Below are 18,625 nucleotides of genomic sequence, written 5' to 3' on the forward strand. Positions count from 1 at the left end.
GAGACCTGGGTTTGATCCCTGGGTTGGGAACATCCCCTGGAGGCGGGCATGGCAACCCACTCCAGTCTTCTTGCCTGGAGAATCCCTATGGACTGAGGAGTCTGGCGGGCTACAGTCCATGGGGTTGCAAAGAGTCGGACACGAGTGAGTGTCAAAGCACAACAAACAGCACCAGGGCAGCCCATCAGCCTGCATTCCCTTTGCTCCCTGACCCTGGGAAGACAAAGGGCACCAGAGTCCCGGCCCTGAGGGAGCCTGCAAATCTGGTGCAGGACCCAGAGAAAGCAGAAGAGAGCTGAAAGGTGTGATGATGACAATGATTAAACTCGGGTTCAGAACATCCCACAGGCTTCACAGAGGCAGACGAAGGGAAGGTGCTCAGGCGGGAGGAAGCACCCCAGCCTGACAGATGAGTGCAGAGGAATGCAGAGCACACCCAGCGCTGCAGCCCGGCAGCCAGCAGTGCCCACCGCACCAGCTCCAGCTCTGCAGTGCCCCCACGCCGGGCATTTCACATGCACGCTCTCTCTCTGGATCGTCACTACCCAGGGCATCATCTGTTATCACCCGTTAACCCCACTGGAGAAAGGAGGAGATAACTCGGAGGGGTCAGGCCGCTTGCCCCAGGTCATGGTGGTGTGCGTGGTACTGGGAGGGGCGGCGAGAGGACTGCAGGAGAAAGAGGAGCCCCTGGAGAGGCGGGCAGGCCAGGCGCCTGAGCGGTGGGCAGGACGCTGGCCCGAGGTGCCCCGGGGCTGCAGCTGAGGGGCTGGCAAGGGGGAGGCAGCCCGAGACGCGTACTCCTTCTTGGGAAGAAACCAGGGTAAAGGTGGGTGAGGAGGAGAGAAGCAGGACAGACCCGCGCACGGCCATCCTCCAAGGCGACCCACCCCTCGGTCCTCCTTCACTTTGCTCTAAAAGTCTGGACAAGCTTCAGTCTCAGTTGTGTCCAGACGAGCTTGGAGTTATCAGCAACCACCAGTTCTTCTCTCAGCACCTTGAGCTTAGGATGGCCTCGGCTGCGACTCAGTCCATTTCCATTGGAAAAGTCCAGTTTTGGAAGCTCTGTTCTATAGAGCTCAAATGTCACAAATTCTCACCCCAACAATGGCGGGAGGAGGTTGCTGAGAACAGGGGTCCCCTACCTCTGAGCCGGGGACCGGTATCCTATCAGGTCAGCTGGGGCATTATACTAGAAATAAAGCACATGATTAAAGTGATGTGCTTGAATCTTCCCAAAACCGTTTCCCTACCCCTGGTCCGTGGAAAAATTGTCTCCCACGAACTCAGTCCCTGGTGCCAAAAAGGCTGGGGACTGCTGGTTGAGAAGACAGACCAACTTTGCACAAAAATGCGAGAACTGCTTTAGAGTCTCTGCTATCTCATGCAGCCACAAGTTCACAATGTAAGGGGAAAAAACTATCCTGACTGGTCCCAAGAACAGGACAGCCTGCTTGGTTACTGTGCTTTGGAAAAGGAGGCATTTATTTTTAAAGTTTTGAAGTCATTAAGCCAAAACACTGGCAAGCTCAAGGGAGCCAAGCTGGCTAGACAAAGTTGAAAACAATTTAACTTCCACCCCCTAGGGACTGAGCCTCCTGGGTACCTGACATATGGCTTTTCCAGCAACAAAGCAAACACCACATGAAAAGCCTGCAGGTTGGCGTGAAAGCAGCGGGGCGGGGCGGGGGGGGGGGAGGGGGGAGGGGGGGGAGGGGGGAAGACCTCTGTAAGGGCGAGATTCAAAGCCTCCAGCCCTCCGCTTTGCCCTCCATCTCTACCCTGGTTTGCCCCCACTGATCCCCTAAAACAAATCAGGTCCTGAGTCTCTGATTGGTGTGTCAGATACTCAAGGAACACAGACTGAGTAGAGGAGGGCCCTGTCCTCCAACTACTCAACTGTCTAGAAATGGGGAACAAGCCGAGGGTCTTTACAGGGTTATTTTAGCCTAGAGACAGGATCCTGGGCCCAGGCCAGTAATACACGCCCTGAGGGCAATGACTTATCCTCTCTGAACTACTCTGAGTCATGGCTTCTGTTGCCCTGTGTCTTGTCCCTAACACACACTGACTCTGGCGGGCATGTCTCCGTGCTGTTGGGGTGAGAGGTGAACAGAGAAAGAAATGCGGAACCTGCTTTTACCGAGTTTCATTGCTGGTGGGAGAGAAAAATCAAGAGGCTGCCGTGAGATAGCGTGCCTAAGACACTCAGTTCACTGGAAGCGCACCGTATGCTTTAAATTAAGAAAATCATACAGGAGGATGTCCCTGGTGGTACAGTGGTTAGGAATCCACCTGCCAATGCAGCAAACGTGGGTTCGATCCCTGGTCTGGAAAGATACCAAATGCTGTGGACCAACTAAGCCCGTGAACCACAACTGCTGAAGCCCGAGCACGCAGAGCCCGTCCTCTGCAACAAGAGAAGCCACCACGATGAGAAGCGCTGAAACTAGAGCAGCCCCGGCTCTCCACAGCTAGAGAAAGCCTGCATGCAACCGAGACCCAACGCAACCAAAATAGTTTCCAAAAATCATACAGGAGAAAATGGGCAGGGCAAGAATTAAGCATGTACGTGCACATGTACTGGATTAATCCAAGCAATTCAGAGTGTTACTCCTGGAAGGGCCCCTCTATAATCCGCTCAGTAATAAATGAAGTAACCATGGCCCAGAGAGGTGGGTCTGTGTAGAGACCCCTATGTCTTCTAGACCATCTGGTGGGCATCTTATCAGTGCCAGCAGGAAAAGTCTAACACCCCTGATGCAATACTCAGGCCAACACTATTAACATGCCCACTTTTCAGGTAAAAAAAGACTCTTGGAGATGAGACTGCCCAAGGCCACGGCTCTGAGAGGTGAGCTCAAAGGAGCTCACGACTCTTATCTTCTGCCTTTGCAGACAAAGGGGCCTGCAGCTGCTTTTCTTCCTCTCTTCCTATTTGTACTTGGATGTGTGTGTCTCCCATCCTCTGCCTACACAAGTGACATGGCCCCCTCCACCTGCAGAGCGTGGACACACAAACAGTCAGCCCTGCAAAGTCAGCCCTCAGGACGAGCTAGTGTTATTACTGTGCTCTGCTGACTCAAAACCTAAGTGCGATTCTGAGTCCCATGCCAACCTGTAATATGGTGTTACCCATATTTTACAGGTGAAATCAAATGATACACCAAAGTCACACTGCTGGAATGACGACACACAAGTTTCTAGATCCTTGAAAGAATGAGAGGACTTGTCCTTCCTGCTGCCCTCTCACTTCCCATCTTCTTCTTCCTCCTCTGGCTTCACCTTCCTGACCTTCTAGGGCAGTGGTACCCAAGGGACCGGTTTTGTGGAAGACAACTTTTCCATGGATGGGGCAGAGGTCGAGGGGGATGGTTTCGGGATGATTCAAGTGCATTACTTTATTTCTATTATTAATACACCGGTCCCACCTCAGATCACCAGACATTAGATCCTGGAGGTTGGGCACCTCTGTTCTTGGGAATTGGAGAAACCACCCAGCTCATCCTTTTCACCATCTGAGCCACCAGGGAAGCCTAACCTGATGAAACCCAATCCTAAATGAATGGAATCCTTGTAGCATTCAGCCAGCAGCCTCTTCACCCTTCTGAAACCTCCACCTCTTCTCAAAACATCACCAACACACTCAGAACTGGGGGTCCAGGGTGCGGCCTCCTCAATAATTCCGGCTGAGCCCATCAACTTCAGACAAGTGCTTCCTCATCCTCATACTTCATCGTCCTCCTTCCTAGAAAAACAGGACTGAAGTTACACTGGAAAGGACCGTGGCCCCGAATGCCACGGCAAAGGAGCAGAGAAGCTGCCTTTCCACAAAGAACAGGCTGAATAAGAAAGACTGTTATTAGCCCTGGACGCAGGCCACGCAGCCGGCTTTATGGAGCGCAGAGCCTGCCCAGGCAAGTTCTCCCATGAGTCCTTCTCACAAACTAGTTATAACATCAAACACGCTGATCTTGGCATTTAACCCCAAAACCTAAGGCAAGGGAGAGACTCCTTTTCTTTTTAAAAGTCTGAGAAATTCATTTCCCTCCTTTCTGTTGCCAAAGGACTTGGTACCTCTTACCACTTCCTACCTTTCTGGGGTGTGGAGTAGCCTGAGATAAGATGTGTTTCTAAACTTATTCATGCTCAACCCGTGATTCTCACACCCTGAACCATGCTGGTCCTGATTCTGCGACGAACAAAAAACGAGGCCAGGCACCTCCACTGGAGAGCAGCGTGGCTCCCTCTCGGCCTCTGAGGGCTGCACAAGGAGATTTTCACTCCTTTTTTGCCAGAGACACAGGCTTGGACCTCAGGCCCAAGGACCAGGTGACCGCCCAGCTTTCCACCCTGACACAGACTCGCTCTCTGTGCATAGACCTTCCATGAAGGGCTCGAAAACTGAATGCTTTAAGGAACGGCCACGGATTAAGATAAACGTCGAGCAAGCAATAAAAAAGTAAACACACGGTGAGAAAACACACATCAGAAACATTGAGAAAGTCCGGATCTGTAAGCCTGAGGAGGTCTTAGGGCCACTGTGAATGCGGCATCTGGGCTCAGCTCCATGCAGAACAGATCAAAGCCAGGCGGCAGCCCTCGGGAACCATCGCAGGCGCAAAGGGGAGACTCCAAGTGTACACTGCTTCCTTTCCTTCAAGGCAAAGGAGAGCCCAGCAGCTCAGAGATAGAAGGGAAACCCCAGCAATTCAAAGTCTGGACTCAAGGTCAGAAGGAGGAGCCCAAGGAGCCCAGAAGGAGAAACAGGATTTCCCTGTTCACTCAGTGGTAAGGAATCCACCTGCATGCAGGAGATGCAGGTCAACCCCTGGGTCAGGAGGATCCCTGGGAGCAGGCAAGAGCAACCCACTCCAGTATTTTTGCCTGGGAAATCCCATGGACAGGGAGCTCACAGGCTCCAGTACATGCGGTTGCAAGAGCTGGACACAAGAGTTGGACAGGACTTAGTGACTCAACAAACAGAAATATATAAGGAGAAATATCCCAGGACATCCCTATGTGCAGAACCTAAAAAGAAATGATACAAATGAACTTATTTGCAAAATAAAACAGACTCACAGACTTAGAGAACAAACTTAAGGTTGCCAAGGGGGCTGAATGGCGGGCAGGGATAGTTAGGGAGTTTGGGACGGATGTGTATATACACTGCCATATTTTAAATGGATAACCAACAAGGACCTACTGTATACAGCACTCTGCTCAATGTTATATGGCAGCCTGGGTGGAAGGGGAGTTTCCAGGAGAATGGATACATGTGTAAAATATAGATGGGTCACTTTGCCATCCACCTGAAACTAGGCGTCAGCAATACATGAACCGTGCACTTCCAAATGTTCAAGCTTGTTTTAGAAAAGGCAGAGGAACCAGAGATCAAATTGCCAACATCCGCTGGATCATGGAAAAAGTAAGAGAGTTCCAGAAAAACATCTATTTCTGCTTTATTGACTATGCCAAAGCCTTTGACTGTGTGGATCACAATAAATGGTGGAAAATTCTGAAAGAGATGGGAATACCAGACCACTTGACCTGCCTCTTGAGAAACCTATATGCAAGTCAAGAAGCAACAGTTAGAACTGGACATGGAACAACAGACTGGTTCCAAATAGGAAAAGGAGTGCATCAAGGCTGTATATTGTCACCCTGCTTATTTAACTTATATGCAGAGTACATCATGAGAAACGCTGGGCTGGAAGAAGCACAAGCTGGAATCAAGATTGCCGGGAGAAATATCAATAACCTCAGATATGCAGATGACACCACCCTTATGGCAGAAAGTGAAGAGGAACTCAAAAGCCTCTTGATGAAAGTGAAAGAGGAAAGTGAAAAAGTTGGCTTAAAGCTCAACATTCAGAAAATTAAGATCATGGCATCTGGTCCCATCACTTCATGGGAAATAGATGGGGTAACAGTGGAAACAGTGTCAGACTTTATTTTTCTGGGCTCCAAAATCACTGCAGATGGTGACTGTAGCCATGAAATTAAAAGACGCTTACTTCTTGGGAGTTATGACAAACCTAGATAGCACATTAAAATGCAGAGATATTACTTTGCCAACAAAGGTCAGTCTAGTCAAGGCTATGGTTTTTCCAGTGGTTATGTATGGATGTGAGAGTTGGACTGTGAAGAAAGCTGAGTGCCTAAGAATTGATGCTTTTGAACTGTGGTGTTGGAGAAGACTCTTCCAAGTCCCTTGCACTGTAAGGAGAGTCAACCAGTCCATCCTAAAGGAGCCCAGTCCTGGATGTTCATTGGAAGGACTGATGCTGAGGCTGAAACTCCAATACTTTGGCCACCTCATGCGAAGAGTTGACTCACTGAAAAAGACCCTGATGCTTGGAGGGATTGGGGTCAAGAGGAGAAGGGGATGACAGAGGATGGGATGGCTGGATGGCATCACCAACTCGATGGACATGAGTTTGAGTGAACTCCGGGATTCGGTGATGGACAGGGAGGCCTGGCGTGCTGCGATTCATGGGGTCGCAAAGAGTTGGACACGACTGAGCGACTGAACTGAACTGAAACTATGACAACATTGTTAATCGGCTATACTCTAATACAAAATAAAAAGCAAAAAAAAAAAGAGAGAAAGACCGTCTTCACCCGTGTGTGCATACACACACACACACACACACACACACACACACACACACACTCCTACCTTGTGGCCTTAAGCCTCCACAGCCTGGCCAAATTCCAGCTCTGCTAATTGCATCAAACCCACCTTTCACCCCTCCTCACCCTCTGCAATTAGCCCAGATTCTCTGCTTCCTGCTGCTCTGGGGGAGGAGGGGCGGGGGTGCAGGGTGAAGTCTGAGGCCAGCTGCTCCCTCAGTCCCACCCACAGCCTAAGCCCGGAAGTGCTGGTTTCAGAAGGTGCCTGAAGCAATCCAGCCCCTTCCTCTGGGGCTCCCAGCGGGTGTGAAGTCAGCTTAACATGGGGGAGCCCAAGCAGGAGACCCTGGGGAAGGAGCACTCCCAGCCTGGCCCTCCCAGTGGAGGAGGCTTCTGGCTCAGGACCGTGGAATGGCCTGGCCCACCTGCACACATGGCTAGTCTGCCCATAGCAAGCCACTCCCCTCCAGGACTACAGAAAGCAGCCAATGACCACGAGAGCTTGAGCTCCACCAGCCTCACTTGCCTAATCTGTAAAATGGGGACAGCAGTTTCGTCCTCACAGTGACAGAGCTGAAAGCTCCTAGCGCAGTGCCAAGCTTATAGCCATCCAGTTATCTTCTCTCAGCCTTCTGACAGGGGCACAGGGCTGAGTCCCAAAGTTCCTGCTTGCTATTCAATACGGCTCTATAGCATTTCTTCTAAAAGCAGAAGGGGAAAAAAAGAAAACCAAGTCCAACCGGCAGTTGGTCTCATGTGCTGCAAAAACAAAATCCTGCCTCTGGGAAGACGTGGGGTTGCATGGCCCGTGACCAGGTGTCCACAGCCCTGTCAGCTCCATCCCTAGCAGCAGGTCAGGAGCACATGCTTTCTGCTTGGTGTGGAGAAAGGGAATTCAGGTGGACCTGAAGCTGCTGTCCTGCAGCCCCCATGCCCCACTTCCAGCCCCAGACAGGCTGACTCGGAGCCGCTGCCCTGGAGCCTGGGGGGCCAGCACCCTGCTGCAGGGCTCCTCTCTCCCAGGCCTGAGAAAGCATTTTATCCTCTTCCTGCTGTTCCCTCCGGGCAGGGGACCTAACAACTGCCGCCCACAGCCCCCCAAGCCTCTCGGGCTTGTTCCCTCTCCCCTCTGCCCCAGCTTTGGTCCAGGCTTCCACGACCTGTCCTGACTCCCCAGCTCCCTCCTGAAGCCAGCCCACTCTCAATATGAGTATCAAAAGAGTTCTCTTTTTTTAAACTTTCCTCTTTCAAAAGGCTATAAACACTCCCAAGTCTCTCTGGGATGAAGTTCAGATCCGTGAGCCTGGCATCCGCCCTTGGGAGCCTCACCCATCACCACTCCCCACCGAAGCCCCAACCTCCAGCCACTCAGAGGTGACTTGCTCAGCCCTCAGGCTGCCCTCTGCCTTCCTGGTTTTGCAAGCGCTGTTGCTCCCCCAGGACACCCCCCATGCACCCCATTTTCTGCCAGACTAGCTCCGTGCCCATCCTTCAGCACTCAGGCCAAGCACCACCCCCTTCACAAAGCTCTCCTTAGGCACTGGCCTTCCCCTGGCTGGAGCACTCCTGCCCGTTTCCTGTGACATTCGTGTCCTGTGACATCCGTGTCCTGTGACATCCATGTCCTGTGCGCGGGTGTTCCAGCGGCTGGTTTGCCTGGCTTGTCTCCCACCCCGCTAGACACGAGCCTCTCAGGCATGGAGATCGGCCTTAAGAAGGAGGAGGAGGAACAGACACAAGAACCGGGGGACTCCTGGAGGGGCACACCCACCTCTCTGGGCCACCAGCGTTTCCATGTCCCATGTTTCATCACCCGATACCAGAAAGAACAGGGGACAGGAAGGCAGAGGAAGGAAAGAGGAAAGGAGGAGCCCCCGCAGACCACCGCCCTCCCCCGCCTCACTTCCCAACATGGTTTGGAAGTGTCTCCCTTAAACTTTAGACTGAGAGCAAACATTCAGAGGGAAGTCGAGTCCAGGGAAGACAAAGGCTCTCAGCTCCAAAAGGGGGCTGGGGTGCTGGGACCCCTCTGATGAAGGCCTCCCAGGCCTGGGGCTGGACCGCCCGGCCTCACCACTGCATTTGGTCACCATGTCACAGCCCTGCTGGAGACTCCAAGCCAGCATCCAGTGACACACCAACAAGGAAGTTTGCCCAGATGTCCGGTATAAATAATCTCAGACCTCCATTCGCACGGCAGAGAAACAGAAACTTCAGCATTCAGCAGCAACACAGAACGCAGCATTTTTCATGGGTGAAGGACACAAAGGGGCAATTCAGCAAAGAAAAACAAAAGGCCCATAAAGAAGGCAATTTTGGCAATAAGTAGCAAAAGTCTTCAAAATATTCATGCCCTCTGACCCGGGAATTCCATGCTAGGAATTTATCCTAAGGACATAAAAACAGTTGTTGAAAGATTTATGGACCAAGGTTGTTCGTGGTGGTAGTATTTATAATTCTAAGACAGAAATAACTCAGTATCAATGAGAGTGGGATAGCCACATGACGAAGTGCCATGTAGACACTAAAATGCATTTATGAAAGAACGTGGGAAAGGATATGAGGAAATGCTCACTGCACAGTAAATGAAAAGAAAGGTTTCATACAATCCACACCTTGAAACACACATAGGCACAGACACAAAGTTAGAAAGAATAAATATCAAAATGGTATGCCTAGGTGGTAAGATAGTGGGCAGATTTAATTTTCTTTGCATTTCCCAGTCTGCAATCAGTAAACATAATAAAAAAAAACTACCTTTAATTTCCTCAAAACATAGAGATAAGCTACATTAAGAATACCCACCTTCTAATAAGAAAAAATGCAAAAGAAAAAAAAAACCATCTCACAGCCTTTCTCTTTTAAGAGTGGAGAGTCTGTCATACAGAGTAAAATGAGTCAGGAAGAGAAAAACAAATATCGTATATTAGCGCATATATGTGGAATCTAGAAAAACGGTATAGATGAGCCTATTTGCAGGGCAGGAATAGAGATGCAGATGTAGGGAACAGACCTGTGGGTAAGGGCAGGAAAGGGAGGGCGTGACGCACGGACATATACACACTAGGGCTTCCCTGGGGCTCGGCAGGAAAGAATCTGCCTGCAACACAGAAGACCCAGGCTTGATCCCTGGGTTGGGACGATCCCCTGGAGGAGGAAACGGCAACCCACTCCAGTATTCTTGCCTGGGAAATCTCATGGATAGAGGAGCCTGTTCATGGGGTCACAGAGTCGGACCATGTGTAAGATAGCTAGCTAGTGGGAAACTGCTGTATAGCAGAGGGCTCAGCTTGGTGCTCTGTGATGACCTTTGTGATGAGTGGCGAGAGGGAAGTGGGTGGGAGGGAGGCTCAAGAGGAAGGGGATATACATATACTTGCAGCTGATTCACTTTTGTACAGGAGAAACTAATACAACATTCTGAAGCATTGGGAGTGAAAAAGCTGGCTTAAAACTCAACATTCAAAAAACTAAGATCATGGCATCTGTTCCCATCACTTCATGGCAAATAGATGGGGAAACAACAGAAACAGTGACAGACTTTTTCTTGAGCTCCAAAATCACGGAAGATGGTGATTGCAGCCATGAAATTAAAAGACGCTTGCTCCTTGGAAGAAAAGCTATGACCAACCTAGACAGCTTATTAAAAAGCAGAGACATTACTTTGCCAACAAAGGTTGATATAGTCAAAGCTAAGGTTTTTCCAATAGTCATGTATGGATGTGAGCATTGGACCATAAAGAAGGCTGACCACCGAGGAATTGATGCTTTTGAACTGTGGTGTTGGAAAAGACTCTTGAGAGTCCCTTGGACTGCAAGGAGATCCAACCAGTCCATCCTAAAGGAAATCAGTCCTGAATATTCACTGGAAGGACTGATGCTGAAGCTGAAGCTCCAATACTTCAGTCACCTGATGCAAAGAGATGACTCATCGGAAAAGACCCTGATGCTGGGAAAGGCTGAGAGCAAGAGGAAAAGGGGTGGCAGAGGATGGGATGTCTCGATGGCATTACCAACTCCAGGGACATGAGTTTGAGCAAGCTCAGGAGATGGTGAAGGACCGGGAAGCCTGGTGTGCTGCCGTCCATGGGGTCACAAAGAGCCAGACACAACTGAGTGACTGAACAACAACAAATACTCCAATAATAAAATAGAGCGGAGAAAGCAATTTCTCCCTTACAAATTCAATACACTATTATTCACAAAGCAGATTCCCCTGGTACTTGTAGACAGGGCCTGAGCAGAGTTAAGTTCCCTTGAACACCGTCTCCATCCACCAAAGCACATCACATCTACCTAAAGAGACTTCACTTTATCTAAAAAGCCTCCAGACCACATGAATTAGAGTTCACTTTGTTCCCACCAACAGTGTCAAATATACATTTCCTTCTATTTTTACTTTTGATGAAACTCTTTCATTTTTTCAAACTGTGCACATTTCTAAACATAATTCTAGCAGTCAGCCCATGCTTATCTAATACAAATACCACAGAAAACCAACAGATCCCCAAAGTAAGGTGGAGTGGGCAAGAGGTACAGGCAGTAACATGGAGGTTTAATCTGAATATGTGGCACAAAATCATATGTACACACACAGAGAAATTAACCACAAGAATTACCTCCAGGGAGGCAGGTAAGAGATAACTGGATGAAGTAAGAGAAACACCGGGGACTTAACGGTCAGAAAAAACCTCTTAGAAGAAAGGTCTGAAGCAAATATGAAAAATATTCACATATGTTCATATTTATTTTGAGCAGATACACAGGTGCTCCTTAAAACCATTTGTACTGTTTCATTTTTAATCTTTTCAAAGCAATGAAGGAAAAAAGAGATTACAGAAGATATTACAACCCGGGACTGTTGCTTCTGCGACAAAGACCAATATTGTGGGTCTGTTCTGGCCTTCCAACCACGTGACAGACCAGAAGTCAGACGAGCCAAGTTCCAAGAACTCGCAATAAGAACTTCCTCGAGGTGATCTGAAACTCTAAAATCTCTGGCCCCCATGCAACTGTGGAATCTCGGAACCACAAGGGCCCACCCTCTTCTGGACAGATGAACGCTCAGGAGGCCCACAGCAGGAAAGCCGCACGTCCCAGGGCTCGGCCAGCAAGGGGAGGCACTCGGAGCAGCTCGGCCAGTTCCCCATTTCGGAGTCAGCCCTGAGGGTGGATCCCCACGTTCACCCGAGGGTGTGCATTTCAGGATCGACAGCCACATGGGACACAACAGTGAAGTCGTACATCGTTCATCTCCACCAACACTCGCTGAACTCGTCCGGGCCGCGCTGTGGAGTACTTCCCACTTGCAGAAAGCCAAAGAAACCTCAGAAATTTCACGTGACAATTAGGCCCCAGGTGTCGTGAGAAGGAGCTGGCTCACAGGTGTCCAGGGCACGGGAGGGCCGCGGATACCACGCGCAACCCCCAGAGGATAAACACGCATCAGCCACCTGCCGCACCAGGGATTTCTGGATCTACTACTGGCTGTGTTTTCCTACAGGTTCTGCGATCAAATGAATGTGCACTCGACATCCACACTCAAGGCTCTGGATGTGACAAACGAACCATCCTATACATCCAAGTTCTAACCTAAAAGGACTCAGATGAAAAAGAGTTTTGCTGTTGAGTGTATCAAACAAGCCTCATGTGATGCTCTGGAGAAGGAAATGGCAACCCACTCCAGTATTCTTGCCTGGAAAATCCCACAGACAGAGAAGCCTGGCAGGCAATAGTCCATGGGGTGGCAAAGAGTCGGACACGACTTAGCAACTAAACAGTAAAACAACACACGAGGCTGGGCTCAGTGCTGACCAGCCCAGGGGCTCGAGGCAGCGTACGCGTCTGATCCAGGCCAGCCTTCCTTCCAGGTCTCTCTGCAGCTGAACCATTTGCGGATGCTCATCCTGATCCGCCTCTCCTTCTTTAAAATTCAGAGACTGACCCAGGTGCTGTCCCCAAGGGCTTGTCCAACTCTGGCTTGCTAGCAACCCCCTCAGTGACACCCGTTCCCCCTGGTCACCTTCTCATCACTGCAGCCTCTCCTACACCTGTGCTGGGGCAGACGAGACGTGCCTCTGTTTTATGTGATGGACAGGAGTCACCCGAGTTCTCACCGAGCTCTCTCTGCCCCTGGAGGCCTGGCTGACGGGGCCTCTCCCTGACATCCCTAGAAAGGCTTTAAACCACTAGGTTCCCACGAGCATGCATCAGAATCACCTGGAGGGCTTGTTAAGCTGCAGACTGCCACACCTCCACAGAAGGTCTGGGGAAGAGGCCTGACCTGCACCTCTAACAAGTTCCCAGGTGACACGGATGCTGCTGGTCTGGGACCACACTGCGAGGACCACCTCTCTGGCCCACTGACTGCCCCTCCTGTTGGAAGGATCATAAGACTTAAAACAGCCTGGGAACTTCTGAAAATGCAGATTCCAGGTGCCAACCCCAGAAGAGTCAGAGCAGCAGGTCAGAGGGAGGCCCCAGACACCGGAGGTCAGACTGAACCGGGCGACGCTGGTTCTCACTCACTGTCTGTCCTCTGCGCCAGAAGAAGGTCAAAGACCTTTTTTTGTCTCCGCAGGTTTTCGGGAACAAAACTTGAGTTTCCTTGTGAAAGAAGCCCATGCTATTGATGAGAGGCCCCGTCCCTCCTGACTCTCCCTGCCCCATGTGGCTCAGAAAAGAAGGGGACAATCACCGCTGGGCAAACAAGACCCGGGGCTGGATTCGGTGACCTCGCTGCGTCTACTGAAAAGCCATGGCAAGAGGAAGTCCCCATCCCGGAAGGGGGACCTCCCACCCTCCCCAGGCACCCTGGCCAGAGTAAGAACCTCACTGGTCTCACGCCACCTCAAGCCCTCACAATCTGCAGGGCCTCTCTCAAAGGGGACGCTGGGCAGTACTTCTTTTGGAAAACTTTCTTGAATGTCACTTGACAATAATAACCGATTATGTTTACGCTACAATTGTCAGGTGGGAGGGGGAAAAAGGCAGGATATGCAATTGTATATAAGGCATGACTACCATGGAATAAAACACAAAAACTATTCATGCAAAAACTGGAAGGAAGCACTAAAAATGTTAATAGTGATTGTCTCTGGGTGCTGGGGTTCTGAGCGGTTCTTTTCTTCTTGCGACTTGTTTTCTGAGGGGTTGTTTATAAAGAACACATATTACTTACATAACCAGAACTAAGCTTTATTTTACAATAACTCGGAAGGAAAAAACAGCAGAACACTGCCCACACCTCAGCTGTGTCAGTGCAAAAGGGCAGGGTCCTGCCAGCTTCCTCCAAGTGTGCGGGGCTGTCCGAGGGGCAGGGACGGCTCACGGCCTTCAGCAAGCGCTTTCAGCAAACACTGCTCCGGGCTGGGGTTGAGGCTGTCCACGCACACCAGCCCTGCCCCCAAAGAGCTAAGAGCTCAGAAACAGAACAAGGATGCAGGGTTCTTCTTTTCTACCTGTAAGTCCTCTGGGGCCCTGAGAACGGACTAGCGATCATCTCCTTCCAGAGACTGCTGCCCATCTTCTAGAACTCGGCTGAGTGACCCTAAGAGCAGCGAACTGCCTCCAAGTACTGGAGAGGGTTTCAAGCCCTTTGGCCAACCCAGACTGGACTGTCAGAGCTGGCGGGCACCCCCGGCATGTGTGCTCCTGGGCCGGCAAGCCCGGAGAGCAGCACCTGCCAGGCCAAGCAGCCTGCAGTGAGCGCCCGAGCGCCGCAAGCTACACACAGACCCAGAAATCTCACCTCCATCCCAACCCTTCACCACGGCCATCAGGGAGGGCTACCACCTCCCAGCCACACCTGGGGCGGGAGACACACCTGTCCAGAGCTGGGGATCTCGTCTCCAACTGTTACGACCATCCACTTCCCCTGGCACTTGCACACATCAGCGAAAGCACTGGGTGAGTGCTAAGTCGCTGCAGTCATGTCCAACTCTGTGCGACCCTATGGACTGTAGCTCGCCAGGCTCCTCTGTCCATGGGATTCTCCAGGCAAGAGTACTGGGGTGGGTTGCCATGCCCTTCTCCAGGGGATCTTCCCGACCTAGGGATCGAACCCACATCTCTTACATCTACTGCCCGACAGCCAGTATGGCCACCAGACAGCCTGCTCCACGCCCAGGCCCAAGTTCATGGGCAGCAGCAGGTTCCGCAGAATGTGGCTGTCATGTGGGAAGCACTAGCTGAGACCCACTTGCTGACAGCAAGCCTGGCCCTGGGCATGGCTCTCCTAGAGAGGAAACAAACCTCCGCCAGCCCCCAGATCCAGCTCGCACAGGGCTCCCACCAGCCCTTCCTCAGCACAGCTAGCATCTGTTACTAAAAGCATGGACCTGCTGCTCAGCCACCCGAAGGCTGCTCAGAGTGCCCACGGTGCTGGGCTTCCAACGGACCCTGGAATGAGCACAGGGGGCTGGCTGAATTAGCCATAAAGCAAAGGCATCTAGCACCCCAACCCCAGAGGGAGGAAAATGGAAACTATCATCTCAAAAAACCCATGACATGTCCACTCCCTCCTTCACCCATCTCTCCTCAAACAGCAGCACCTACAGCCCTCTGCAGGAAGCGGACAAGCACACGGCCCGACGGCACGGCGCAAACTCCATCCGGCCGCCTGTCCAGCGACCTCAGTGACCTCAGAACCCCCACGACTGCGCGAGGGCAGAGAGGGAAGCCACAGCTGGCCGGAGGGCTTCCTCATGGCGACAGGGACCTTATGGCTCTGAAGATGCTCCCAAGCCCCAGAACCGAGACGAAGTTACAGCCCAGGAAACTGAGGGCTAAGAGAGGTCTCGGAGGCAGAGGGCTCCATGAAACCCCAGCACGAATCCGGAAGGGACGGGCTCTTGAGCAGTGATTCTCAAACTGTGCCCCTTGGGGTTCTGGGAAGCCCCCCAGAGATGCCCTGGAGGGTGAGGAGGGGGCTGAGCAGAGGGCATTCAAGGCCCCAAGTCACTCAGAGTTGCCAGGGCTTCCCCTGGAGGCTCAAGAAAATTCACATGGGGCTAAAAAAGTTTCATGGCCAAGTCTGACAAGCCCGGGCTCCAAAGTGCACAGTTTAAATCTACTTCCCATCAATGCCTCTATATAAAGATCATGAACATCAAAGATCCTTGCCCAACTGGCCCAAGGCTGGGATGGGGGTTTCACAGCCCTTTCCCCTTCGGGCCCTCTTGCCTGACCCACCCACCGGCAAGCTGAGATATGGGGAGCATTTCCATATCTCAGAATGTTAGGCAGACACCCCAACCCTGAACCCTGGTGCTCCTGTGTTCCAGCTCGGGGCTGGTTGATTTCATATTTGGCCCGAACACAACCCTTCTGTGGTCCCTTCTCTCCCTCAACCCCTTGAATCGCTCCTGTACAGACTCGCCGAGCTGTGGGTGATAATCGTGCAGGGTGCCCCTCCCAGAGCCCTCACTAGCCAGGCCCCCTGCGACTGTGAGCTGGGGCTGCAGACCAAGGCTCGTCTCCGGGGCCCTCCCGGCACCAGGCACGCTGCGGTGCACACGGCTCAAACAACGTTCCCTGGGCAGAGTAAAGCGATCCCACCTCTGACCCTTCTCACAATGCCAGAGGAAAGATGCGTGTGCAAACACGCCAAGTGTCAACAGGCAGCTAGCTGCCTGGCCACCACTTCCTCTCGGCTTCCTGTGGGGAAACCGTTCAAATGAAGGTATTGCCGACGCACAGCAGGACTCTGGAGGGGTGAGGTGGGGAAGACCGCCTTACCTGGTAGTAGGTCTTGATGTTTCTCACCAAGATGGTCAAGTTCTGAATGCGAAGGTTCACATCGTTGTTGACGTGCTTGTTGATGCGCTGATTTGTCGGCCTGGGATCTCTAGTGCGGGGCGGGGTGGGGGGTAAAAAATGATGAGGATGGAAATTGCACCTCCCAGTCCCTGCCACACCCCGTCCTACCCCCGAGTGCTGAGTCCTCCCCAAGCCTAGGTCACTATGCACCTGTGGCTCAGGTCAAATCCTAAGTCTGCTACCGCCAAGTCATGGAACCCTCAGGGGAGATGCATCACTTTCTGTTCTCCCTCCCCAAGCACCAAGCCCAGCACCTGCCCTTAATCAATGTTATTGTTGTCCCCACTGCTGGTGGCGGCCATAAACGACCAAGTGTCAATGCAGACCCCAAAGTGACCCTGTATAAAAGCCAGCTTCTGTTGCTCAGTCTCCAAGTCGTGTCCGACTCTTTTAAGACTGTATAGCCTGGCAGGCCTCTCTGATCATGGGATTTTCCAGGTAAGAATACTGGAGCAGGTTGCCATTTCCTTCTCTAGGGGATCTTCCCAACCCAGGGATTGAACTCATGTCTCCCAGCACTGGCAGGTGGATTTCTTTTTTTTTTTTTTACCACTGAGCCACCAATAACCTACCCCAAAATATATTTCAAGATTAAAGAGAACAGGACTTCCCTGGTGGTACAGTGGATAGGAGTCTGCCTGTCAATGCAGGGGACACGGGTTCGATCCCCATTCTGTGAAGATTCCACAAGCCGCAGGCAACTAAAGCACCTGTGCCCCAACTCCTGAAGCCCGTGCACCTAGAGCCCCGTGCTCTGCAGCAAAAGTCAACACGTGAGAAGCCTGTGCACCCCAGTGGAGGGCACCCCCTGCTTACTGCAACCAGAGAAAGGCCGAGTGCAGCAACAGAGACCCAGCGCAACCAGAAATAAACAAATATTGTTAAAAAATCGAGAGAGCTAACTTATTAAATAAAAGATAAAAAAGGATTAAAAGCTAAAAGCCAAACAAAGCAAACTATGTGAAATATCAAGAAAGGGGGGAAAATGGTACATTTTCTGACTTCATAAAAGTCAGTAAAATCATCAATGTTCCACTTCACATTGGTTTCCTGTGTGTGTCACCGAGTGTTCATGCCTGTGATGGCTCAAAAAACCGCCACTGTGAGTCTGTGACACTATGTCGTGTATGCCACACCCTACGAGAAATGCTAAGAGACACAAATAATTGATGTGGGAAATCCCCAAAGTGTCATTTCTTTTCCAAATTCAGGCAAAAGGCAGGTCTGGTTGCGATGAAATTAAAAATCTGAATCAAGTGATTTACAATATCACTCATCTACATACAGGGCATTTCTCGAAAATTCTCAGCGTTAATGATGTTTCCTATTTGGAGAACAGACTCGACAAGAATGGGTTTTCGCTCCCCCGCCGTCCACGTACCACACACTGCTTTCTTTTCCTAACAAAGTCCTCCCACCCATTCGACTGTCCCAAGACACCATAAAGGATGTCTCATTCAAATGAGGGCTGTGTTCATGGTTTCATCTGTCATCCGAGCCCTGTGATGAGGGTGCTGAGCCTCCTGGGGGCTGGTGTGATGGAAGAGAAACAGGTCTCTTCCTCCTTCCTTGGTACCCACGCCCCTCAATGATGATAGTGTGAGCACAGGAAGGGGAATTTGGGGGAGTAAAGCAAATAAATCTCAATGCCATTTGGCTCTTTCAAAGCCAATAATTTATACAAGATTAACCAATAGAAAAAAAAATCTACAAACCGAAATTATTTCAAATATCACTGCAGGCATAATTTCTTAATAACACAAGCTGTTTAAAATTCAACCATTAAGTAAATATTTGATATAAACACTATGAGTCCCGACACTGTATTGCGTGTGTGCAAACCCCTTTATGAATCACACTGCCATAATCAGCCATGGATTTTATTCAATCATCCTGCCTCCCCTAAAACAGTCATATGAGCACGTTGGGGCAACCAGAAGACCTCTTTGCAACTGTCCCAACTTTTTTCCTGGGACAACGTTTCTTACTGTCCCCACACAGTAGAGAGTCCTGCCAAGCCATTTACATCTCTTCTGGAGCCATTCATTACTGAGAAAATAAAGGTTAACAGTTGCGTGGAAATTAATTTTAGCCACAGAGCAGGCATTCAGAATTTAAACTACAAAGGCATTTTAGCTACAGAAGTGTACCTAGCATGACAAAATAATTG

The 18,625-nt window shown here is 50.9% G+C and overlaps 1 protein-coding gene across 1 annotated transcript in view; it reads right to left on the bottom strand.

The window, feature by feature from the left end:
- The window catches only part of CCDC88C (coiled-coil domain containing 88C), a 143,478-nt gene that overhangs the window by 116,987 nt on the left and 7,866 nt on the right, over nt 1–18,625 (bottom strand). Inside the window, exon 3 of the mRNA XM_068991108.1 lies at nt 16,375–16,483. Within this exon, the coding sequence (XP_068847209.1) occupies nt 16,375–16,483 (109 nt within the window). The remainder of the gene's footprint in view (nt 1–16,374; nt 16,484–18,625) is intronic.

Source organism: Capricornis sumatraensis, chromosome 19 (genome assembly GCF_032405125.1).
Source record: "Capricornis sumatraensis isolate serow.1 chromosome 19, serow.2, whole genome shotgun sequence".
Classification (NCBI taxonomy): domain Eukaryota; kingdom Metazoa; phylum Chordata; class Mammalia; order Artiodactyla; family Bovidae; genus Capricornis; species Capricornis sumatraensis.